Source organism: Hyaena hyaena, unplaced genomic scaffold, assembly GCF_003009895.1.
Source record: "Hyaena hyaena isolate Hyena2069 unplaced genomic scaffold, ASM300989v1 scaffold_116, whole genome shotgun sequence".
In the NCBI taxonomy this organism is placed as follows: domain Eukaryota; kingdom Metazoa; phylum Chordata; class Mammalia; order Carnivora; family Hyaenidae; genus Hyaena; species Hyaena hyaena.
In genome coordinates, this window is record NW_024080748.1 from 2,506,777 (window position 1) to 2,533,724 (window position 26,948).

General features: G+C 45.5%; 1 protein-coding gene across 5 annotated transcripts in view; it reads left to right on the plus strand.

Annotated features, from left to right (window-relative positions):
* Positions 1-26,948, plus strand: part of NAV2 (neuron navigator 2) — a 399,681-nt gene that overhangs the window by 125,626 nt on the left and 247,107 nt on the right. For all 5 annotated transcript variants that reach the window (XM_039236776.1, XM_039236778.1, XM_039236779.1 and 2 more), the window contains exons 2-3: positions 7-124; positions 12,236-12,288. In XM_039236776.1, the coding sequence (XP_039092707.1) occupies positions 7-124; positions 12,236-12,288 (171 nt within the window). The remainder of the gene's footprint in view (positions 1-6; positions 125-12,235; positions 12,289-26,948) is intronic.

Genomic DNA, 26,948 nt, shown 5'->3' on the forward strand with positions numbered 1-26,948 from the left:
TTGCAGATCTACACAGACTGGGCCAATCATTATTTAGCCAAGTCGGGCCACAAACGTCTCATCAAGGACCTCCAGCAAGATGTGACAGATGGCGTCCTCCTGGCTCAGATTATCCAGGTTGTGGGTAAGAGCAGGTTTTGCGTTGGGGATCGAGGAGTTGCAGTGGAGGCGCGGAAGGGGTGGTTGAGCTGGGCAGGGGGCATGGCACGCCAAAATCTCAGAAGAATACAGTGTTTCTGCCATGTGTGTTGACAATTTATTTGATTCTGTTTTGTGCTTGGGGACCGTGGGTACCAGCTTGCTTTTTCTGATAAGAAGACCCCCTTGATGCTCTGAGAAGGGCTGGAGGGAAGTGCTGGTGGTTTGGGGAGGGCTCTCTGTCCCTTTCTTGCCCCTGATCTTTCTGGCTCTCCCTTCCCCCAGCTCCGATGGTATTTTTTTATGGATTATTTTGGGAATATTTACCAAAAACAAAAAAATGCACTCCTGGGCTGGTTTAGTCCTGCCAACTCTAATTGGGTCTGAGGAATCCAAGGATTGAGCTCTGCAGAGGGTTGTGATACTGGGGCAAGGGAGCTGGGGCCGCACACTCGGAAGAGCGGGTTCTCCCTGCCAAGGCAGGAGGGCGCGGGCTGGGCAATAGCTCTGCGTCCAGCCTCAAGGCTTCAGGGCAGCGCCCCCCCCTCCCCGCCCCGCTTCCCTGCTGGAGAGCTCAGGCTCAGGAGGCAGGAGTCAGTTAGATGACACTGGGTTGACTGTTGCCGCGGGCAGCTTCCTAGGCTGCCTCACGCCCAGGGAAAAGGCACAAGGACCTTGAAGCCCTAGCCCGTCGGGCACAAGCTAGTGTGGAAAAGTCACTTATCTTTCAAGTGCGAGACAAGTGGCCTTTCATAGTTGTAGCCCTGTTCATGTCCGTGGAGAGTGTACCTGAAAACTCAGGCCAGCTGGCTTTTGGAGAACCACTGCCACTCAGATGCACGTGACTCTGCGGTCCTAACGTGGGTTTCCTAAGACGAGCTTGAGCTGGTTGCCCTTTTCTGTCTCTCCTCCCTCCCCATGTTACACAGCTGCCTCTTGCTATGTAACACGTGGCCGCACACGTAGCACGTCTGTATCATCTTGTGGTTTCTGGGTCTCGGAAATGCAAGCATGGCTTGGCCAGTGCCTCTGCAAGGCTGCAGTTTAGATGTTGGCCCGGGCTGAGTCCTCATGTGGGGGCTTGACTGGGGAGGGGACCAGGTTCACTCGGTGTTGGCAGAATTCACTTCCATTCAGTGAAGGGAGGTCGTTCTTACTTACTTAGTGTTGGAGGTATTACCTATTACAAACCTCTCTCTCTCTTTTCTGGTTGCTCCCAGTGTGGTTGGTTTTTTTTTTTTTTTTTTTTTTTTTAATTTTTGAGAGAGTGCGAGTGTGAGCAGAGGAGTGGCAGGGAGGCAGAAGATTTGAAATGGGCTCAGCACTGACAGCACAGAGCCCAGTGTGGTTGCTCTGATTCATTTCTTCAGTGCCAGCAAGGGAGAAAGTTTCTAGAACAAGATGGCTAGCAGTTTGTCATCTACAAGGTAACATGACTGTGGGAGTGACATCCCATGCCCTTTGCCATATTTTTTGGTTAGAAGCAAGCCCCAGGTCCTGTGACACTCGATGCGAGGGGATGGTACGAGGGCTTGAAGTTGAGTGGGAGGATAGTTGGGGGTCATCTAGACGTCTGTCTGATACACTTCTTTCTTTTCATTTCTTCCTCCTCCCATTCTTCTTTTTCCTACAAACTTTTCTGAGTATTGTTGACACCCAATGTTACATTAGTTTCAAGTGTACAACATGGTGGCTCAACTCTAACCATTGTGTTATGCTCACCACACAAGTGTAGCTACAATCTATCCCCATACAAGGCAATTACAATATTACTGACTGTATTCCCTGTGTTGTGTCTTTTATCCCCATGACTTATTCACTCTGTAACTGGAAGCCTGTATCTCCTACTCCCCTTCACCCATTTTGCCTTTTCTGTCCCCTCCCCCTTCCCTCTTCCTATGTGGCCGTCTTGGACGGGAACCTATTTCTCTTCAGTCTTCATCACTCATGCTAGTCTTTGACCAATTTCTTTCCATTTTCTCAACATCCCTACGAAGTAGGTGAGATTCACCCCATTTTACACCTGCAAACACTGAGGCTCACTGAGTCTCAGTGGCTCAGTATCACCCAACTAGTCTGCAAGGGGATTCTAATGGGTTGGTTTGCTTCTAAAGCTTGTGGTCTTTGTCCTGCTCTATTCTATCCCCTCTCCATCTAGAGACAAAGAACCCCATACAAGAATCTGCCTCCCTTCACTTCATGTTAGGAACCATTGACGGAGTCCTGACTGTGTGCCAGCAATGTGCTCCAGGCTAGGAATAAAGAGACAAATGGGCAAGGCCTGTAACCTTGGAAGAAAGAGCAGCATCTGCTTGGTGAGGTCTTCATAGATGAGAGGACTTGCACTGGAAGGGAGTTTGGATCCCCCCATCAGCAGTGCCACTATAGGCACATTAGCAGCACAACTATGGCTGAACCTTGGGGCTGAGCAAGATTGCCGCCAAGACCTTCCCTGTTTCCAGCACTGGGAGCAAGAGCTAGAGGGGAATGCGTGAAACCAAGAGGCCTCACTCTCATCTAAGCTTCATCTCTCCCAACCGTGGGCCCTCAGAGCCCCTGGCCTCTGTTGTCTCTGTTTCAGTTTCTTTAAAATAGGCAGGGCCTGATTTTTGTAGCATTCTTAGGAAATGCAAGGTAGGTATCAAACATGAAGTATGTTTGGAAACAAGTGTTCCCGGATAGCACTTGGTAACCGCTGCGTAGAAGGATATGAGTACAAGGATGACAAGGCCGTGGCATCTGTGTCAGAGTGTGCATGATAGATTCGTTACGTCTGTCACGGGCTCGGAAACGAGGAACGGTAGCATGCGTGTCGTGAATTTACGAAGCGTGCTGCTACAGAAAGGCATGCCAGCACAGTTTCTATCTTTGCTCAGGAGGAGGCTTCCCTGAACCTGTTCAGATGACATGAACCTCCCCGGACAGTGGACTGATTTCAGGGCCTTGAGTTAGTCCCAGCGCCGGGTTGCATCTGAGGCCACCCAGTTGCTTTCCCTCACCCCTCCAAGAGAGGCTTGGTCCCGCCGGGGACTCTCTAAGTAAGGCGGTAGTAGTGCCTCTGTCTCTGCGCTGGACTGTGCTGGGCTTACACCCTGTGGTCTGTGTGTAGAGAACAGACTCAGACAGTGAGGAGCTGAAAAGGTAGCTACACGTACGAGTCCCTGTGTGACTTCTAGATTGCTTATCAGCGGTTCAGAGCATTTAATCTTTGGGTGTCTTGTGATTACAGATCTCCTGGTGAGGGAGGGGAGCAGCATTTTCTGACCAGGATGCTGAACTATTGACCAGTTCTACCAACGTGTCCGTGCCTTCACCCACACATTATGTCCTTTATTTTTTTTCTTTTTCTTCCCTTTTTTTTTTATTTTTTAAAATTTTTTTTTAATGTTTTATTTATTTCTAGGAGAGAGAGAGAGACAGCGTGAGCAGGGAAGGGTCAGAGAGAGAGGAAGTCACAGACTGAAACAGGCTCCAGGCTCTGAGCTGGCAGTCAGCACAGAGCCCGACGCAGGGCTCAAACCCACAAACCGCAAGATCATGACCTAAGCGAAAGTCGGACGCTTAACCGACTAAGCCACCCAAGCGCCCCATATGTCCTTTAAAATGTGTACATGCACACATTTGTATTTAACACATACATATGTGTGTGTATCTCTGTTGGTCTAAGATTTTCCCGGAATTGGAGTCCATCGCGTGCTGGATAGAACTTGGTGTTACAGTTGTTCTTTGGCTGATGAGCCCCGACTTGTTCTGGAAAAGTCTGTATCTTTCCTAGCTCCCCCAGGCAGAGCTGGAGGGACTCTCCTCTATCATTCCATTGGTTCCTGTGATGGGCCTGGTTCTGAGTTGTCTTCCTTTCTTGGCTCCTGGCATTTAACATGGCGGCGGACATGCGACGATGGTCAAGAAAAATCGAGAGGATTAGGGATTAGACTTTCGCTTGTTGCAGCTCCTGCTTCTACAAGCCCGGTTGGATTGTGTCCAGCAAGTGGCTGGATGTTTTCCCTTGTTGGCAGTTAGTATTCTTCTGGATGTGCCTCTAAACTAGATATCACACTCTCCTCCTTTCCTGGATTCTGTTGCAAGTCTCAACTCAAAGGTTTGGAAGGGATCTCTAAAAGCCCCAACCTGATTCACGAATTTCTTCTAGAAAGAGCAGTCAGTAGACTGTTAAATAGTTCCTGTGATGGGCAGCTTACTACTTCCCCAGTCAGCTAATTCTAATGATGGAGAGTTGGAATCCTTCTAAAGCTTTTCTTTCACTAGGTCAAAATCTACCCTTGATGGCCAGTCAGAGTGGCTAAAATGAGCAAATCAGAGAACTCTAGATGCTGGCGAGGATGTGGAGAAACGGGCACCCTCCTACACTGTTGGTGGGAATGTAAACTGGTACAGCCCCTCTGGAAAACAGTGTGGAGGTTCCTCAGGAAACTAACAATAGAACTCCCCTATGACCCAGCAGTAGCACTGCTAGGAATTTACCCAAGGGATACAGGAGTGCTGATGCATAGGGGCACATGTACCCCAATGTTCATAGCAGCACTCTCCACAATAGCCAAAACATGGAAAGAGCCTAAGTGTCCATCATCGGATGAATGGATCAAGAAGATGTGGTTTATCTATACCATGGAATACTCCATGGCAATGAGAAACAATGAAATCTGGCCATGTGTAGCAACCTTGGATGGACCTTGAGGGTGTTATGCTGAGTGAAATAAGTCAGGCAGAGAAGGACAAATATTATATGTTTGCACGTATAGGAGGATTAGGAGGAACTTAACTGAGGAACAAGGGGGAGAAGAAGGGGGAAATGGTGGGGGAAAGGGAGAGAGGCAAACCATGAGAGACTCTTGAATGCTGACAAAAACTGAGGACTGATGGATGTGGGGGGAGGGGGGATGGGCATGGAGGAGGACACTTGTGGGGATGAGCACTGGGTGTTATGTGGAAACTAATTTGACAATAAACTATTTGTAAAAAAAAAAAAAAAAAAAAATCTACCCTTGTTGGTAGTCTCTCCCTATACGTGCTAGATCTACCCTCCATGGCTACAAAGAATGACCATAATCTGAGACCACAAGAGCTTCAAACTGAGGACAGCTGTGGATTATAACTGTGGAATAAAATAGGAATCTATAGGTCTATGCTGATGGGAAACATCTATCGGAAGAAGGAAGGACCCCACTGTACTGGGGAACACTGACTAACAAATATAGAGCAAGTTGCGACCATGATGATAAAGATTAGTTAAGGCAAGAATCTATGGGTGCTGACCTCTGGAGGAGAAAGTTTGAGGAGCAAGCTATTTGCATGACCTCAACGTATCTCTCCACTGACAGCTTATCAGTTGTGAGGGGAATGTATCCACACAGGGGAGTGTCTGGATGTCATGGCGGGGAGATCAAAATTATATCATTGGCAAGGGGTAGATGGATGTCGCGTGCTTGCTGGTGTGATGTCCTGAGAAAAGCATAACATCACTTAGTGAATTCCAGTCAGGGATGGAAAACCTGAAACTAATCATGAGGAATCTTAGATGAACTCCAACTGTAGAACTTTCTATTTAAAAAAAAAAATGGCCTGTATTGTTCAGAACTGTCACTTCCGTGAAAGACAGAGGCTGAGAAGTCACTCCAGTATAAAGGAGATTTAAGAGCGGGGACAACTACATGTGCTACAGGATCCTGGACTGGATCCTGTGTAGGGGAATAAAGTGCTGTAAAGGACATTTTTAAAGCAGTTGGCAAAACTGGAATATTATAATTGTACCATGAGATAGTGTGTATTTGCAAAGAGCAAGGATATTAAGCATAAAGGCTAAAGGATATGATCTATGTAGTCTACGCTAACATGATTCAGAGAAAAACAAAATAATGTATGTATACACACACCTATACAGAGAGAGAGGGAGGGAGAAAATGAGAATGGATGGTATATGGGAATTTTCTGTACTATTTCTGTGACTTTTCTGTCAGTTTGAAGTTATTTCAAAATAGAGAAAAGATTACCTCTAAAAAAAAAAAAAAAAAAAGGCTCATCAGAGGTGCCTGAGTGGCTCAGTCTGTTGAGTGTCCGACTCTTGGTTTCGGCTCGGGTCATGATCTTGCATTTTGTGAGTTCGAGCCCCTCATTGGGCTCCACACTGACAGTGCACAGCCTGCTTGGGATTTACTCTCTCCCTTTCCCTGTGCCTCTTTCCTGCTTGTGCGTTCTCTCTGTCTCAAAACAAATTTGATAAATAAATACGTACGTACATACATACAACCAGGCCCATGAAAACTTAAAAGCAGAGACATGGTCCCTTTGAGAGGACAGACCCTTTGTAGGCTGAGGAGGAGTATAGTACATAATGGTGGAGGACCAGCGATGCTGTGAGACCTGACCCACAATGGGGGGGGGGGGGAGTGGTAGGGGGTAGAATCAAGGAAAGTTCCTTAAGGAATTTACCTTTAAGCCAAGACCTCAGACTTAGAGTTAGCTATGTGAAGCAGTTAGGAGGGCATTCCTGGCAGATGAAATAGCGTGCAGACAGGTTTGGAGGGCAGAGAGCCAGAGGGTCAGCAAGGCAAAATAAGGCAGAGCTACCAGGCACAGGGCAGGGAGTTCTGGGCTTTTGCCTAAGCACAAAGCCTGGTGGTTGAAGAGTTGGTTTTTCACACTGGGGAGTGCCATGATCAGATGTATGGCTCGAAGGAAACCCTTAGGTATTAATCATAGACGCTGCTCCTGAGTCTTTATCTACCCCAGATAGATCAATTCTAGAGTCCATCTACCTATCCCAGGAGCTGGGTTTCTCGGGTAGTGGGATGATTTGGAGCCCACACTTTTATACCATTGCTTCCGCCCTTTAGGCAGAAATGGATCGTTCACTGCTGCCTTTCATGACCAAGGGTCTAGTCTCTGTTCAACCTCTTATTAGTGTGATTATCTTCTTGAGTCATGAGCTGCCCAAAGCCGGCAGTTGCCTGCCAGCCCATCACAGTGCCATCGCCATGAGTTATTAGAGAGGTTTACGAGGCCAGGATAAACAGCATGAATCAAGAGGGAGAGACAGGCCTCCCTCCTCCTGCTTACATTGCTGTCACTCAGGGAGAATGCCAGAAGGGGGTGGAAGGAGGGAAGGGGAGAAGGGGTGGGAGGCAGGGAGGAAAGAAGAGAGAGAAGGAGGGAAATAGGATGAACAGAAGAGGATTGGAGGGGAGGAGGAAGCAAAGACAGAGGATGGGGAAGAGCGTTCCCGTTAGAGGTGAGGAGAGCTGATAGTTCACTTTCCATCGCCCAAAGAGGGCTGCTTCTTGAGCACAACAAGGAAATTCAGACAGCGTCTGGGACTGTGCCCTCTTTCCATTGATGACCTACTACCATTGTGTGTCTTTGGGTAAGTCCTCTGCCTTTCTGGGCAGCCAGTTTCTCTCTCTCCCATTGGCCTGGCTGCCAGCTGTCCTATGCATGGATGCATGGCGTGGTGAAATGTTCTCATCCCTTCAAAAGAAGATCTCTGGAAAGCAATGAGTTCGATGCCACTCTCCTTACTTGGAAAGTGCACTGAAGCTTTCCAGTTACTAACCTGTCACCTTGTGTACAGGCAGGTTACCACATCCATGGGTTGAGAATGTCTTAAACCTGCTGGAACGCATACAATGGCACTGGCTCTTAGGGATGCCAGTTTGAATCATAGTTGAGGACTTTGGGGACAAATGCTTTTGTTTCTTTGGTTGTCTGCTTTTGGGCTGCAGCCAAAGACCCCCTACCACAAGTTCATAAACTTGGCTCTCGAGACCAAGCTCTTCTTCCTTATCAGCAGAATCAGAACTGCTGTTACCACTCTAAGTGTTTATGACAGCCATGGAAATTCCTGAGAATTTAAGCAAAGGAGAAGTATTTCAATTACATGAAATTGGAAACAAGGAGGTTCAGGATTTGTTTTTGCATTTTTATTAAGCACTTATTTTGAGTTTGGGCTTAGGCATTTGGTTTATCTCTTCTCGTGTATTCTTTTGAGTGGCCATCCATAGGCTCCATGCCATTGGTTTATTTCGAATGTTGTAAAATGACATTAGGCTCATAGGAGCTGCAGTATTTGAATTCAGGCAGCACCTGACTATGGTTTAGGTAACAGACCACGAAAAGGAAGTAGAATAGCAATTAGACCAAACCCTTTGACATTTTATCCAGATGGTATATAATGAATCTTTAAAATGATTTTGTAAGATCACAGTGATCCATCCTTCACTCAAATGAGCAGTAATGACCTACTGCTGAACTGGGTATTGATCAGAATCTAATGACATATGACTTTGGCCATCATGAATATCCAATTGGAAGGATACCTTGAGAGGCCTGGATTCTCAGAAGCCACGTCTTTTTTTTAAATTTTTTTTTAATGTTTATTTATTTTTTAGGGAGAGATAGAGTGTGCGTGGGGGAGGGGCAGAGAGAGACAGGGAGACAGAATCCGAAGCAGGCTACAGGCTCTGAGTTGTCAGCACAGATCCTGACACAGGGCTCGAATTCATGAACCATGAGATCATGACCTGAGCTGAAGTTGGCGCTTAACCAACTGAACCACCCAGGCACCCCAGAAGCCCCGTCTTTATTCTCCAATGTTGTATATCAAAGCCCAGGGTCCCAGTACAGGCCTACCATAATTTCCCTTGTTTGAAGGCACGCCATTTGTCAAGGATCTTTTTTTTTCATCTTAAATATGTACCTTTATATTGACAAGTGAAAAGACCATTGCCTCCAAATAGGCAGTAAAATTTTGATTCTTGGAAATACTCATTCCTTAGCTCCTTTCAGCATATATTTGAGTGGCTACTGTGTACAGGCACTGTCCCAAGCTCTGGGGTTACAGTAAGAAGCAGGAGATGATAAAAGTCATTCTCCTGGAATTGACCTGCTAGTGTGATCTATTCTGGCTGATTGTCATTCTGTCATCTTCTAGCGAATTAAACAGATATCCATGAATCAGTCATCCCATTCACTGGGCATTTCTTATGTGCTTTTTAAAGGCTTTATAAAGGCACCTCTTTGGGGGGTAAGGGAAACCAGGTGGAAAAGCCTTCCTAAAATGTCTACCCCAGGGTTCTTAAGAGTTGGATCTCTGAAGATTGACATCTTCTAAGGTGGGTCATAGAGCAGAGTATCTATTAGTCTGGGCGAAGTCTAAAGTAGGTGTAGATTAGGCTGGATGTATGCTAACCAGACTGTCTGCTGGGAATGAGATTTTTAAACAATTTCTTTTTTTTTAATATAATTTATTGTCAAATTGGTTTACATACAACACCCACTACTCATCCCAACAAGTGCCCTCCTCAATGCCCATCACCCATTTTTCCCTCTCCCCCATCGATGCCCCCTTAAACAATTTCTTGACACTAGCTTTATTCTCCCTTCTTTCTCGAGGTAGAAACACCAGAGAAAAAAAAATAAGCCCAATTGAGGTGATGGTGAGCTGTATTATGTATGAGATTCAGGAATTCTAAAATTGGAACTTGGGACACTTTGATTTGGTTATCCTTTTCAGATAGTTTTTAATCTTTTCTCTTCCTGGAGATTTTTGGTATCATATTTATTAAAGTCTGACAAGATAGGGTTTTTTGTGTTTTGTTTTGTTTTGTTTTGAAATTTGATTTTGTAAGCACTTCTTGAGACACAAATGTGAAAACCCAAATCTGCATGTCTGCCAGGCTTTCATCAGCATAGCTGGGGGAGGCCAGAAAAGGAATTACACCTTGAAGGATTCAAAGCAAAATAGAGGAAGGTACATGGTGCTGAGGGAGCAGAGACTTGCAGGTGCTTTCTCCTTCTAGGGGTGGGGACCCTGAGTAAAAGGACCAAGGGGACTGGGTAGGAAGCTTACAGCAGCTTCCCAGAGGCGGCAGAACCTCCGTGCTTGCCTATGGACTCCTAGCTGAGTTTGTGGGCTTAACTCAGATGGAGACCTCAGAAGGGAAATTAATATCTTATATACTTTACATAGATGGTATGTATAATTGGATAAATGATAGCTCCCATTTTATAGAACACTCTGTGTTAGGCACTGCATGAAGTATTTTTCTGGCATCCTATAATCTGTTTCTCATAGCTCTTCCTCCAAAGTGGGTAATATTAGCTCCATCCTGTACCTGGAGAACCTATGGCCCAGAGAGGTTGAGTGACATGGCTGAGGTCACACAGCTGTAGATCAGAGATTCAAACTTAGAGGTATCTTTGCCTCCAAAGCCAGTGCCCCAGTGTCTACATATACTGCCTTTTATGTAGTGCTGCCGAGGCAAACTGAAACCCCCCTCCACCTGTCCTAGATAAATTGGGCTGTGTCTTACAGGGATTCCTCTTACTTCACTGTGGGAATCTGGGCCTCTCTTCCTTGTCACTGGTATTGGTTTCCAGTTAATTCAACACAACCTCTTTCTCCCACTTCTCTGAATAGCCAGGTGCCATTATGACTTTAGGAATGTGTTTCAGATCTAACCTGGACTCACTACATGGCCTTGAATGAGCCACTTTTAAGTCTCGCTCTCTCATTTTCTCTGTGTGCTACCACTTTGGGGATAGAATTATTAATAATCCTATAAGTATTAAGCAATGTTAGCATTTCTGGCTACAGACGAGGTGAGACAGCCAACAGACACATGAAAAGGGACTCAATTCACCAGGGAAATGCAAATCAAAACCACAATGAGATCACCTCACACCTGTCAGAATGGCTAAAATCAACACCACCAGGAACAAGAGTCGGTGAGGACGTGGAGAGAAAGGAACCCTTGTGCACTGTTGGTGGGAATGCAAACTGGTGCAGCTGCTGGAAGACAGTATGGGGATTCCTCAAGAAAATAAAAATAGAGGGGCACCTAGGTGGCTCAGTTGGCTAAGCGTCCGACTTTGGCTCAGGTCACGATCTCGCAGTTTGTGGGTTCGAGACCCGAGTCTGGCTGTGTGCTGACAGCTAGCTCAGAGCCTGGAGCCTGTCTTTGGATTCTGTGTCTCCCTCTCTCTCTGCCCCTCCCCTGCTCATGCTGTCTCTCTCTCTCTCAAAAATAAATTAAAAAACATTTTAAAAAAGAAGAGAAAAGATAAAAATAGAATTACCATAAGATCTAGCCCTACTGGGTACTTACCCAAAGACTACAAAAACCCTAATTCAAAGGGATACATACCCCCTTAACGTTTATGGCGTCATTATTTACAATAGCCAAACTTGGAAACAGTCCGAGTCTTTATTGATAGATGAATGGATAAAGATGTGTGTGTATACACACACATACACAAACCTTTATCCATGGAATGGACACACAACTGAATATTATTCAGCCACGAAAAAGAATGAAATCTTGCCATTTGCGACATGGATGGGCTAGAGGGTATAACGCTAAGTGAAATAAATCAGAAAGACAAATCCCACATTATTTCACTCATGTAGAATTTAGGAAACAAAAGGAAGAAACGAGACAAAACCAAAAAATGGGCTCAACTACAGAGAACAAACTGATGGCCATCAGATGGGAGGTGGGTGGGGGGTGAGGGGTGGGGATTAAAGAGTGCACTTGTGGTGAGCATGGAGTCATGTACAGAACTGTTGCATCACTGTATTGCACACCTGAAACTATAATGCTGTATGTTAACTACCCTGGAATTAATTTTTTTTTTAATAAAAAGGAAAAGATGAGGTAAGATACTTCATCTATGCCTTTTGTCCCCAGTAGTGGAGTTATAGCTGGACTGACCCACTCTGAACCATCCCATCTTTTGTGGGGAGGTTGTAGCTGTCCTGGAGACTAAAGCGTAATCACAGCTCTGTCTGTTTCCCAGTCTCCACACATTTCTGTGATGTCTCAATGCTCCAGGACTGTCGTCAATGCAGTTGTCCCTGCTTTAGATGCCGACGACCTTGCCCCAGCTGTCCCTGGAGGACGGTGGCTGGATGAGTTAAGTCCTGAAGCTTGCTAGCTGCCGCTCAGCGTTTCACATGCCTGCGCTGATTGGACAGACCCCAGCATGGGCCTTAGGACTTGGTTGGCCTCAAGGGTCCTGAACATCTCTACTCAAAGTGTCGGGGATGATTGTTTATTTTTCTGACTTGTGTTTCCTTTTTCAGCCAATGAGAAGATTGAAGACATCAATGGCTGTCCCAAGAACAGATCGCAAATGGTAAGTGGTACATGGCTGGTGAGTGCATTATAGAAGTAAGCCCTGCCTCTCTGATGGTGACCACCTTGAAAACAGCCACACCGTAAGCTTTACTCTAGGGGATTATATTAATAAACTAACAGCTGTTTCCAAGTAGCCGTGTTCTTCTCTCTGACATTTGTGGGCATTTACTAAAAAGTGGCCATGATTTTTATGTAGAGTCTTAGACGGGGAACATGAAATACTGACCTTTCTTTGAGAAACAAATTATGCAGACCTGGTGCAAACATAAACTTGTTGAGAATTTGGACCGTTGGGACTCAGTTCTGCTTTATCAAAGACACACAGCGATTTCTGTTTGTGTATGGTGCTGGGGCACCGATGAGGTCATGGTGGCTTACTCAGAAATTGGGGCATGTGAACTGATTGCCTTCAAAGGCCAGAATGATGTGAAATCAGAACGGTGACAGGAAAAGTGAAGTGTATTACACTATCCAGACCATTGTTAACATGACCTTGGCAAGGGGTCTTCTCGCTGGTGTGATAGACTTCAGCTCTGATATTAGAGCTTTTAAAAAAACAAAAGCAAATGAATCTTTTAACATCTGTTCTTGTTATATGTCCTCCTCATAATCTTTGAATGAAAATTCATGATCACTGTTGAGCTCAGAGTGCATTAAATTATGATGCTCTTATTAGCTGGTTTTGCCCTTCAACATGCTTTTCGAATATGGATGTTTACATGAAGTCTACATATCAGTCTGTACACCTTAAGGTGATGCTGCTACCTGCTTAAAAAAAGAAGGTGGCAATTTAAGGACAACTTTTTTCTTTTTCTTTTCTTTTTTTTTTTCCAGGACATTCATTTGATTTCAGAAATCTAAAAATTAAATAAAAAGGTATAATCTGTTTTTCTGACCTCTCCCTATTCCCTTTGAGCTGACACAATTTGATAGACTCATTCCAAAGTATAACAAAGTGATTGGCATCCCTTGGTTCTACTTTTTAATTTTTGGAGTTGTTCTTCCAGTTAGTTGGACAGACAGCCTTTTCGGTCAACTTTATTTTTGACTATAAAGAACAGTGTGTGTGGTTGGGGTGGGGAGTCATTTTTCAGTTTACATTCTGTAACAAGTTTTTTGTTTGTTTTTGGGTTTTTTTCTTTTTCTTTTTCTTTTTTTTTTTTTTTTTTTTGTCATTTCGGTGGAGATTTTTTTCTGTTGGTTCACTCAAGAGAGCAACCACCGCTTACACAGGAAAGTCCCCATGCAGACCTCTCCTGGCTGCGTTGACTTTTGGAAAAGCTTGCCTGCTATTTTTGCTAGAACTACTGCAGCTGTCTAGTATATTAATAATTGGGAAAATGTGGAAGACAGAAGACTTAATTTAGTGTAAGCATTTTACACATGCATCCCTATCTTCACATGAAAGAAAGGCAGTAGCCCCCCTGGGAAAGATCCTGATGCATTTGTCCCGGCCCATTATAATGCATGTGTAGACCTGACATTTGAAGGTAATGAACCTTTTATTCTCTTTGGCAGTTCTCTATTTTCTGCGCCTTCTGCGGGAGGTGTTGGAGTCCACTTTCGAGACTATAAAATAATATTGTCACCTCAGATTCCTTGGTGCAAATTTAGCTCTATCTGAAAAAATGTTATTTATAAATGCTGCCATGGCACCAATGAGATTCTGTGGCTTCTCTAACTCTTCCAGCTGTGAAAGTATTGCTGTTTTTTATGGCCTGTGTTCTTCTTCTTCTTTTTCTTCTTTTTTTTTTTTTGAACATAGGAATATAAAATCCTATAATTGTCGATGATAATTAGTTCCAGCATAGGGGCGGGGAGGCAGACACGGTCTGGTGGCAAATGAAGCAGAGACTATTTCAGCAAATAGGATGTGCATCCAGGAACATGGGGCAACCTCCACCACAGTCATTCTGTTCTGTAGGAAATGAGAAAGATGATAAAGACAACAGGGCCATTGTCATGTGCCCTGCATCACACACTGTGACAAATTCATAAGGCAGAGCCTTACCTAAAGCACACAGGAAGTGCTTCTTCAACAAGCACGGGTATGTCCCATCTACTAGGACCCCTGTGTGCGTGTGTGTGCGTGCGACTGTATGGCCATGTGCAGAGTTAATGCATTTCTCCTCATGGGAAGCAAACTTTGGGGATAGGGCACAGTGGTGAGCCACCATTTCTAGAAGGTCAGACTCCAAATAAGGCTTTATGTAGGACAGCCAGTGATAAAGATTTGTTGTTGGCTAAATATGGCCTATTTGGAGGAGACTGAGTGGGAAGCATGAGTGGAGCACCATGTTGGCAGAAGCAAGATGACACACAGAGAGATGAGAACTTGGGCAGCACACCTGCTCGGAGGAAAACCGCGCCTCCCTTGAGATAATCAGCAGAGCTGATGGGCTCGCTCCCTGAGAAAGCCAGAGCCTCTTCCGGGGACTTGAGTAATGGAGCCAAAGAAAGACCGTGTCGTTTCAGAGTGGGAGGAATGGATGCTGTTCCAGTTTTTAAGGGGCAGGTTCAGTCCATCAGCCAATCTGGGGGTTGGGTCCAGAGCTCTGATTTTTGTAGGTAGGAGGCACAGCCCTCTCACTTCTGACCCACTAGGTTGCCGAAGAGCTCGGCTCTCAAACTCTTGGCCTCCTGGCTCTGCTTCAGATGTTCTTTTCCAGGAGGATGGGGAAGTGAGAGCAGATGCCTCTGGCATATGGACTAGAAAATCCTAAGGGCACTGATGGAGACAGGATGGGGGTGGCATTGTAACTTTCAGCCTGCCAGTCAGCATTTGCAGAGTGCCAACTGATGCCAGGCCCTGGGGCGGGGATGCCGAGTGAGTGCTTAGGTGAACAAGATGTGATCCCTGCCCTCAGGGAACTCAGTGATGAGTGTGCGGGAGAGCAGAGAGTAATAGTGCAGCTGTTTCCACAGACCTCTGTGCGTGGCATGGTGGGGGCTGTTCCGTCCGAGGACAAGGGGAGGTTTAAGAATAACTTCTAAGGAGCACATCTGAAAGGCAAGAGGGTGCACCAAAGGGGAATGATGCGTGGAGGAGGATTCACAGCCCTGGGGCATCTCTTTACTAAAGGATGTCCTGGACCCTTGCAAAGGAAGGTTTTGCAACTTGTGTTGAAGATCCTACTCCAATGCCATAGGCTGTATCTGATAAGACTCCTCTTCCTAGGAGAGGAACGGAGCCCGGAAGAGCCAAAGTACAACAGACTCCATAGGCACAGGGGCCTTTAGGTCTGGGGCAGATCTGCATCCATCATCACTACCTGGATTTTGGGAGAGCAATCCCTATTGGATCCTGGAGTGAAATTTTAAAAATATATATATATTTGAGAGAGAATGCAAGCAGAGGAGGAGCAGAGAGAAGGGGGGGGGGGACAGAGGATCCAAAGTGGGCACTAGCAGCAGCAAGCCCAATACGGAGCTCAAACCCATGAACCGAACCATGAGATCATGACTTGAGCTTAAGTTGGATACTTAACTGACTTAGCCACCTAGATGTCCCCTGGAGTGGTTTTTTTAAAGGGAAATATCCATGGTCATCAAGCCTTATGTAGGGAAGTTCAGTCATAGGATCTGGGAGGTGAAAACCCTCCCTGGTAGGAAATGGTAGTTCATGATGTTAATATTGGCACTAACTTGTATCTGTGCAGTGCTGTGTTGGTGTATGAGCCCATTCACACTTAAGGGCACATACCGTCCCCCCAATCTGCTGTGAGCCTGCACAATACTCCCCACATTCTGGTGAAGAGCATTAAGTGCCAGGTTCTAGAAGGCTGTGCCCAGGAAGAGGCAGAGCCAGGACCATCAGCATATACTGTAACTCTCTCCTAGTCCTCCTTGGACAAGACCATGACTGTGACAAGGGAGAGAGGCACAGCAGTGACTTCCCTTCCCTAGTGAGCTGGCCTCAGCTTGTACTGAAGGTGTCCTTTGCCTGGTTTCAGGCTGACCTAGAGACTTTGGGGGCCGTGTCCATGGAGACGGGCCTGTAGAAACATTCCCGCCCCCTTTCACCCACCAGTCCATCCACTTGGCGCTTAAATAGGTTTGTGTGTGTGCGTCAGAGCTGGGGTAAAATGTTTTGTCTGCTTAGCATTGCCGTGGCAACCCAGAGACATCTTTTTGGCTGTCAAGTGGTGTGTTTAGCAGAGTTCTGCGTTCGTTTGGAAGGAGAAACCTTGCCTGGAGCCTGGCCCGCGGGCACCGGCTGGCACCTCGAACCCCGTACTCCAAGACGTGCCTCATTTTGGAGCCTCAGAACGGCCGCCACAGGGGTGGTTTTCTTTTTTAATCGTTATTATCTTATATGGCTTGGCTTTCTCGTGTCGATTAGAAGAGGTGCAGAGTTAGCAAGGCCTGCTGGCCCTTTCAGCGGAAAGCCCCGGGCCTGTTTACCCCTCTGACTGCTAATCTCAGGCCCGGGGTCATCTGGGGCTCCCAGCACCCAGCCCCCTCCTGAGCTCTCTGGGAGGCCTCTGCCTTCTTCACTTAGTGCTTCTGGATTGAGGGCCAGCTGGGCTTGGGAACCAGACAGGCCAAGTTCGAGCTCCTTCTATGCTATTCTGTGGCCTTGAGCTTGCTATTTAACATTCGTGAAGGCTCTATTCCTGTTCTATAAAGTGGGGTTGATAATACATCCCTCAGAATGTTTCTGTAATGCTAATGAGGCGATGAAAGGGAGAATAATGGAGAATACCGATTACGATAGTAAAACACAACTAGAGCCTGTAGAGTTGTGCCAGGTGCCATGCTAAGTGCTGCCCAGTCGACCTCTCCCTCCATCCTCCCTCCATCCTCTCCCTCCATCCAGCTGATCCCACCCCCATGCTCCTTGCTTATGAGCAGCACTCAGAACACGGCAGTTTCTATGGTGAGGATCTGTGCACGTAGTTCATGTGTTAGAGACATAGAGTCCTCTGGTATTCCAAGGAGAGCTAAGGCTCCCTCCTTCCCAGATTGCACATACCCAGAATTTTGCATATGGTCTGAGTACACTGTGGATCCCAGAGGCTGGCCTGTGTGTCCCCTGGGGCTCCACAGACCCAAATTTCAGTGCCCCTGCTGCTCAGGGCACAGCTCTCCTCCCCAGCCTGTCCTTCAGGGACGCGGCAGCCCTGAATTCCCAAGACTGTAGGAGTTTGCGCATAGACACAGAGAAGGACCGGGCAGTAGTTTTCAACTTACATTGCATGAGCAGAATCCCTTTTTCCCCCTCCCCCCAAAAATTGCACATAGGGACTGAGGCTTTTCAGGGACTTTCCCCCACACCCCCCAGATTACTGACTTAGGAAGCAGAGTTGGAGCGTGAACCCAACTCCATCTAGTTTAAGAGCCTGTGGTGTTCGCTTCTGTGACAGAGAAGGGGTGTAATAAAAATAGTCTCCACGTCCCAGTCCCTGCGCTTATTTTTCATGTGTGGATCAGCAGAAGGGAGGAGGTGGAGTATTTCTGGAAAGGGCCTGCATTGACCTGTTGGTGGATCTGTAAGAGCTGAGAAAGGAGTAGGGCCCCTCGTGAGATGCAGCCTGTTAAGATGCCCTTGGAGAGCCCTCCCTGGCACCAGGTACCTCCCACTGCACTCTCCACAGAGCTTCCTGGGCCACAGGAAGGCATCTGCAACAGAGTCAGGTTTCCAGGCCCAGTGACCTTGAGCCCACTCAACAGCTGAGAGAGAGCAGGCCACATGCCTAGGGAGTGGCTAAGCTCCTTGGGCAGCTGAGTTGCCTCTTCCCTGGGCCCCTGGGCCTATTTTTATATCACCCTCAGGGCACACACATGTTACAGAACCAAGAAGGAATGAAGAAAAGTCCACAGGCCACTTAGAATTTAAGGCAAAGTGGAAAGAGTCCAGGGCCAAGATCAGTAGGTGACATCGACCACTTCTCACTCATTAGTACTGTTTTCGCCAGCAATCTCTTTCAACATGGAGGCAACTTCTAGGTCTCTCTCTCTCAATCTCTCTCTCTCTCTCTCTCTCTCTCTCTCTCTGCCTCCTTGGTCACACCTCTGTTTAAAGCATCCTAGGCTACTCCTTTCCCCTTTCATACTCTGAAGCACATAATAGAAAGTCTTTCACAATCCAGTTACCGTCATTTCTTGCCACTCGGCCACTCACACCCTATACCCCAGGCATACTGGAATTTGAGGTGCCCCCAGAAAGACTGTGAACTCCTGTCTTTTTACTTTTCCAGGCAGTCTGGACAGCATGCAGCTGATCTGATGACTGTCCCACCTGGATAATGTGACCTTTAATCTTCAGATCAGTCGTTACCTCAAGTAGTTGAGATCATCAGATGCCTGATGTCTTTCCTGTCCCCAAGTATCTTGTGCCTGCATTTCTCATAACACTCTCTTGTGGTTGAATTATCTTCTTGAAGGAGATGCCACGTCTTTCACCTGAGTATCCCAACTTAGGATGTACTTAGATGACTGGCATCTAGTAGGTGTTCAATAAATGTTGGATGGATGGATGGACAGACGGACAGAAGGATAGATGGAGACTAAGAAGGGAGCTGGCCTAGACTTGTCCATGTGACTGAAGGGTTGTAACATTCCACTGTTCGATCTTTGTCTGTGGCTGAGCAGCCATTTGGGTATTAGAAGTTTTCCAGCATTATCCTAGAAGTATCTTTCCTTATCTTAATTCCTCCCCCCGCCACCCCCCCGGTTTATCCAGAGGACAATGCAGTTAATTTTTAGTTTATAAGTTATTTTATGGTACTTGAGGTAATAAGCATTTTTAGGTGTCCTTACAACCAGAAATTAAAAATGAGAGTACTTTACACATTTTAACTCCTCTTATTTTCTTAGAATGGCAAATAGACTTTGTTCATTCCGTTAAATAGCATGGAGAACTTAGACACTGATGCTGTGCTGTGCCAGAAGCTAAGTGTGAGTCATGTTAGAGACCCCCCACCCCCTTTTCCACTCGTGCTGTAGAGCCTGGGGCTATGGCCTTTGTCCTGGACTCTGTCTGTGTGTTTACATGACTAGAATAGCAAACACCTATCATATATAATTGTAACTGGGCAATGTCTCAGACCTCTGCACTGATGTATTTTATCTTCAGAAAACCCTATGAGAGCAGTTACTTTTATTCTCTTTTCACAGATGAAGAAACAGAGAGGTTTAGTAGTGTGCATGAGGTCACACAGCTAATGAGTGCCAACCTGAGGCTTGAACTTTGGAAGCCTGACTCTAGTGTCCATTCCTTTAACTGTTAGTCTGTTCTGCATATAAGGAAATTGACTGACGAAGGCAAAAGATGGACTGTGACATGGAGGTACAAAAATTACATTTGTAATACTCGCCCTTGTGTAGGTAGAGGCAGACCCCGGAGGTGAGGCCTTCCATCTTGAGAAGGAGATTTGGTGTGAAGAAGAATAAGAAGACTGAAATCAGGCAGACTTGGATCTCCCATCCCAAGGCATATGTGCTGGGCAGGTTACTAAATCTGAGCCTTTCCTCATCTGTGAAAGGAGGATCATAATGGAAGATGCCCCCTAGGGTTGCTGCCAGGGATGGATGAGCAATAGCCTGGTAAGCATCTGGCGTAGTCCTGGCTCACGGGGAGAACATGTCAGATGGCCATTCCCTTGCCTGCTTACAGGTTATGTATGTCCTAACTATTGTGCACTGAAAGGTTTTTGCATACTCCAAGTATGCGCCCAGTGCGGTAGGCTGAACAATGGACCCTGAAAGATGCCCACATATTAATCTTCAGAACCTGTGAATATGCCTTCTTACATAACAAAAGGGACTTTGCAGGTGTGATTAAGGGTTTTGAGATGGGAAAATTATCCTAGATTATCTGGGTGGGCCCAGTGTGGTCACCAGAATCCTAAGAGGGTAGCGAGAAGATGAACAAGGACATGGGAACCGGCGGGGGGGCGCCGCAAGAGATTGGAAGATGCTATTCTCTGGCTTTGAAGATGGAAGAAGGGGCCATGAGCCAAGGCCTGCAGGTGGCCTCTCGCAGCTAGGAAAGAATAAGGAACTGATTCTCCCCTAGAACTTCCAGAATGGATACAGCCAACTCATTTATTTTAAAGCTCACCGAGACTGCTTTTCCTTTGGAATTAGCAGATAATTTTGGGCTGCTTTAAGACACTAAATTTTGGCCACCTGTTTAAGCACCAGTAGGAAACTAATATGCTCTGGGAATCAACCAACTAATAATTCAACCAAAATAATTCTTGCTGTATTAGACAGTAGGCTATTTGGGTTTGTAGCAGAGGCTCATTTTGCTACTGCCAGCTCCTTGGATTTCTGAGTTGGCTGAAAGTTGCTTCCATTGTTAGAACACTTCAGAATAGAGTTTTCCACATCTGTACTAAATTTACATCAGGTCATTGTAGGGAAGTATGGGGGTATCAGAGTCCCGCTTTTCGTTTTCACTACCACACGTCCATGTTGTGGGTCAATTCAGACACTAAGCTGTCCTGGGAGCCACAAGTCCCTATTAGAAGTTGGGTTCCAGGTATTTCTGACCTCTTCATGCACATACACTTATGCGTAGGTACAAGGTCCCCCAACTAATGTGTATTTGTCTTGTAACTAATAGCACATTTAAATAAATCTTGAGATCTTTATCATATTTTGTTATTTAATGACCTCAAACTTTATAGTACATATAGTGTGTTTTTCATCTTTTAGTTCAATAAAAAATCTCCATATTCTCAGCACCTGGCATGGTGCTGGGTACATTGGAAATGCTCAGCTCATGTTTCTTAGATGAATGAACATGCTCAACAATTAATGGCCCAACTGTCCAACAACTTCCCAGAGAGTGGGGGTGATGTTACACATCAAATTTTAATAGGTCAGATATGTAACACGGATTTTGTATTTTTCAATGCTGCAAAGAAACCTGAGTTGTCCTAAGCTAAGAAATTCTCTCAGATCTTCTCTCACTGTTTTCTGTTTTAGCTTCATTATAAAGGTGTGCAGAAAAGACACCAATATAGCAGATTCTTTTCATCGATAAGGGAAATAGTGTTGGGTTTGGCAAAGCCTCCCAGGGCAGTGCTGGTCCAGCCTTAGTGTGCAAGAGAATCACCTGGAGTGCCTATTAAAACAGTACAGGGCCCTACTTCCAGAGTTTCTGATTCAGTAGGTTTGGGGTGGAGCGTCTGCATTTTTAACAAGCTTCTTGGGTGATGCTGATGCTGCTTGTCTGGTGACCACATGGTGCCAACGCTGTCTTCAAGCCAAGAACAGAAAGTCTCTTTCGGGCTCTGCCTGTGCAAACATGCATTGAAACATAAACGAGTTTGCAAAGTTGTTTAAAATTTTTACAATTAACATCTCTATAGGGTTTATTTAAGTTTAAATATTTTGAATGAGCCAGTCAGTTTGCTTTTCTGGAAAGGTTAAGATGCTTTCGACCTCCTCTTGTCTGAGCACTGTAGTCAGCTCTGCATGGATGGGACCTGAACTGTGCACAAGGCCATGGTCTTGGAGCCTGCAGGTACATTCTCTGCTACCCCTTCCAGCTCACTTAACCTGTATGACCCTTGGTTTCCTCTGCTGAAAAAATTGAAGCAATAATCCTTTAGCGCATTGTACTCCGCTGCCAGTATCCCAGTGGACATTAACTTCTTTGAGGGTGCTGTTGCCTCTGTCCATCTGTCCCTGTCGCCTGGCACTGGTAGGTGCTCAGTGAACATTTACTTAAGAAATTCCAGCACAGCCTGAGGACTGAGGCACTGTGAGTGGCAACATGGTGCTCAGTAAGGTTAAAGAACTTAGCAAATACGAGGGTAAGTGGAGGGAGAATAGCTACACATCTTCTTGAGCTGAAAGAGAAATTGGATGGGAATTTATAACCATGTAGACTGTGGTTTATATAACAGCCATCTGGGCCTCATGCTTGGATCCACCCCCTGCATATGTCTTCATGGAATTCTCTTTCAGCATAGCGTTAAAAGAGGGTTTTTGTATGTGTGTTTGTTTTTTGTGTTTTTGTTTTTTTTTATTTTTCCATGAAGCAGAACTTAACAAAGAATTTCTATTTGCACTTTGTTAAAGCTGGTCAGTAGGTGAATGCTGATGTGCTCACTTCAGCAAAGGGAGGTGGACCGTTGCCAACCTGAGGTCAGGCCCCAGAAGACCTTTTATTTATTTTTTAAGTGTTTATGTATTTATTTTGAGAGAGAACGCACAAGCAGAGGAGGGATAGGGAGGATCTCAAGCAGGCTCCGTGCTCAGCCAGACACGGGGCTTAAACCCACAAACCATGAGATCATGACCTGAGCCAAAATCAAGAGATGGAAACTTAACCAACTGAGCCACCCAGGCACCCAGAAGACCTTTTGCAACAAAAATAAAAACTAAATAGATGCTATTAGTTAGATGAAAATCCATGTACTTCATACAAATTGATCTTCCAGCTTTTTTTTTCTTTTTTATTTTAAAGAAAAAATGTGATGATTGGCCAGTGCCGGTTTGGCGCTCCCCAGGCTACAATTGGCTGAAACTGGGTAGCAGCTGCCCCTTTGAGTTGGGTGTGGGCTGCGTTTGCCCTACTCCCCACCATTCTCTATTGTCTTAAAACCAGCTTTTGTTATATGTTACCTGCTTGCCCCCTGCACACATTTGAGGTTTGTGATTCCCCAAATTGTCGTATTCTTATAAGTATCATAACTTCTTCTGGGATCCTAAGCACTGGCATATGGTGGTTTGAAAGATCCCTATTTGGAGAGCATTTTGACTTCAAAATGATGCTCACAAATGCTTATATTATATTAATAATTTCTGTTCTTAAGGATTTCCAACACTTTAAGAACATAAATCTCTCCTGTAAAACATGTACAAAAGAATGTGGGGAAAAGTCAGCTCCTTCTTGTCTCAAGTGTCCTTCGTCCTTTTGATAATGACGATGAGATTTGGTTTAAAGGGATCGGGTGCCTGCCTGGTCACGTGGTCAGCCCAAGTCCCAGGGTAGGGAAGATGACCAGACTGGTCAAGAGTGATTGTGAAGCTCCTGCCATTTGGGTGTTAATATTCCCTGTTTGTAGAGGGCCTCTTAGCATTAACCCCTTTCCATTAAATGTTCAAATTCTAACTCTGCCATTTAATGACTGCAGTTTTAGGAAGGCACTTAAGCACCTTGTGCCTCCATTTCCCCATCTGGAAAATGGCAACAGTATCTACCACATCTAGTGGGGAAAATGAACTGAAATAATAATGTACGGAAAAGAATTTCTCCCAGTGCTTTGTGTTTTCTAAGACTGTAAATATTAGTTTCTTGGAAGGCCTCTGTAAGGCTTTCAAGAAGGGGATAATTATCCCTACTTTTCTGCAAGCAAAACTGAGGCTCAGGGAAATCAAGGACCTTGCCCCCAAATAGCCAAGGAGCTGAGAAATCCAGACTTCCCCTCTGCCCCCGTGAAATCCCTGATCCCTTTCTCAGAGGGTAAAACTTGCTTTTTGTAATGGCTCCAGTCACCCTGCAGATGACAACATTTGGACAGGAGCTTTGCCTCTGGAGGGGACGGGGGTGAGGGAAAAACCCTCTCTTTCTCACACTTTGCCCTGAAGGAGTAGGAAGACCAGAGAACATGCAACCTGGATTCTTTTCACTGTTGGGAAGGATAACTAGTTGCCTTTTCTGGGAGGTTTTGAGGGCAACCAGCTCGGGTTGAAAGCCTTTCTTTCCTAGGCCCTTTTCTGCTTTGCTATAGAGATCCTACCGAGGAAGCCCTAACTAAAGCGAGAAGGCCTTTCAAGGGTCAGCCTGAGGTTGGGGAGTTTCTTTTCACTTGATTTTTCCTCTCTGTCTTGTGAGATCTCTTTCAGAGAGACTTGCAGAGGTTTTATTCTATTCTGAGTGTCAGATGTACTGATGCCTTATTTACGAATAGCTCTAAAGCGCTCTATTTTTATGGTCCTCCAACAGCTTAGATTTCGCCTTTAGGAGGAGGCTACCTTCCTAATAATATAGGTACGGTTATATTAAGTGGCCAGTATTTAACCATTTTTTACCTCCAAAAAATTGCAGCCTTTCTCAACTGAATGCTTGACAAAGACAGAAATAGTAACGAGATTAGCATTGTATGGCATGTTAAAAATTGTCACTATTTCTTCCCAGGTGCATTAGATATCTTGTAGCCTTGGAAAGCTCAAGGATATCCTGTAATAAAGACCTACCTGGTCTAGCTTGTTCTTCTCTCCCAGTGGAATTTGTGCCTCTGGCATCTGCCTGTGGCAGTAAACAGAGTCGAGAATTATTTTCATTATTAATAATGTTCTTAGTTGCTTTTGATATCTTGTGATTTCTGATGGCTTGGCACATAACTCCTTGCTAAGCTCACAAATTTTAGAATTTAAAACTATTCGTCACATCTAATTTCTTGGTGTATTTTGTGGACTGCTTGCAAAATCGCCCAAATTATACATTAATTATCACCAGCGGTCTAGAATTCAGGCCCTGGTCCATAGCCATACCTACTAATAGCTTTTTGAACTTAAAAAAAAAATAGATTGAGGTAATGTGTATGAAAGGTGCTGATCGTGTGCCTGGCATATAATAATGACTTACTAATTGCTCGTAGCATCTGGAATTAGAGTGGGAAGGGAAGGGCAATTTTTGAATTCTGTCTCTGGCAAAAATGAACACTGCAGGGTGATATGTACAGGCACAGGGTGACAGCAGGTGCCTTCATTCCAGCTGCCACCAGCAGGAGGGCAGAGTATTGCAGGATGGAGTATTAAAGCATTCTGCTTGGCTTTGCTTTCCGGGTCTGTGACGCTGCCAGGGTGTGTCTCCGACTTGTATGCCGGCTATCCTTGGAATTGCAGGCTTGAAATCCACTGCGTGCTCATGACATAGCTACAGATCATGGGAAATTGGCCGGATCACAGCACTGCATTCAGAGGCTGCTATGAGGGAACTGGCCACTGAACCAGCGGGCAAGTTTGACTCTTGGCCTTTATCTGCAAATGATCCCATTACCCTGTTCCTTTATACGCATTTGCTTTGTGGCTAAAATAATCTATTCCAGTGGTATTTCCAAAGTTGAGGATTTGCTGCCCTTGTGGAGTGTGACAGAGATCTGGTGTTTTATGTTGCATTTATATTCTGTCTATTGAAGACTTTGTGGTGGTTTATGGGTTTAAGGATGTAAATATGACAACGCTACAAAAAGAACCAGACTATAAAGAGCACAGTGAGTCAGTGTCAGGCTTTTGAGTTGGTGAGTTGTTAAGTGTAAGCAAACCCTTACCTCATTCATGATATCTGGTGAGTGGGGAGTCTGCTCTTGTGGGTACTGTGTCTGCTATGTGAGGAAGGACCATATATGTGGTAATTTTTTGTCATGTCTTGTCATTTCTATTTCCCCTTCCCCTAGAGTGGAGGCTACAAGAGAGTAATTACTCAGGTGCTACAGGCACTATTCATCAAAGAATGAATGAGGTGACCAAGTTTTAGTTAGCTCCTGGGTGGAATTCTCTAGCAAGTACCCACAGTACCACCATGCTCTGTTGGTTCAAGAGGCAGTCATATGTGTGGGGGCCAGAAGGCAGAATTTTCTTGTTGATGTTGGTGTCTGAGTTTGTATCCTTCTCTTTAGGAAGAGTCCGGGTTTTCTGTGAAAAAGACTTGCTCCTTCTTAGTGAACTATTTGTCTGCTGTCTTAGGTTTTTTTATGTCACTTAGTAAAGGATAAAGGAGACTTTGACCAGAAATCTTTTGGGACAGAAAGTGCTAATTCCAACAGGGTCAAAATGGATTCTAGCTATAAGGAGCCCGCTCGTAGAGAGGCCATACTAGCATTGTGCACTTTAGCGAGCCTCAGCCTATCTCACAACTCCAAAGCGATCCCTTTCTGGAGACAGCCAGTGATCTAGAATATTCTGCCATTCTGGAATGGGATGAAGAAAGAGTCTTTTGAAGTTCTGACTATATACCACAACCTTGGTCAAGGTCAACCTATCTATGCCTCAGCATCTCTGTTGAGGTAGTTCTCCATATTCCCATGTTCTAGAGGAGGAATTTGATGCTTGAAGCAGTTACTAATTTTGCTAGGGTCTTGTGGGTAGTCTGTAAAAGAGCCAGAATCCAGGGCGGAGGAACTCTGTATTCTTCTAAAGATGACTGTCCTCCAATAATTGTGATGGAATACAGGTACCAGTGGGAGGCATAACCCGTGGGAAGCCAGGAGCAAACTCTCTGCCCTGTTGTGAGTTAGTTTACTGCTCTTTTCTCAAGAGTGGGCTTGCTGAGACATGGGCCTGACATCAAATGATAGAGAGAGCCCTGAGTCTCCATCTGGGCTTGCGGGGAAAGCCAGGAGCAAATGGAAGGCAGCCCAGGTAATAAGCTTGTCGAACTCTCTGCTTTGCCAGGGATCAGCTCTACACATAGCTGTGGGCATGTCATAGCCTTAGAAGTATGTACAGGGATGTCATGTCAAAAATGACAAAGCCACAACACCTGGGGCACCTATGAAGCACCCCGTACACATCCTCTCCCATAAAGACAACCACCACCGTTTGTGATTCATGGGTGTTCTAATGCCCATTCTACAGATCAGGCCACAGAGGTAACTCAGTGGAGATGGGTGGCATAATCAGGATTTGAACCTGACTCTGAAGTCAGATTTATCTGACTCTGAAGCCTGTGTTCCATCCCTGAATGCCACTCCT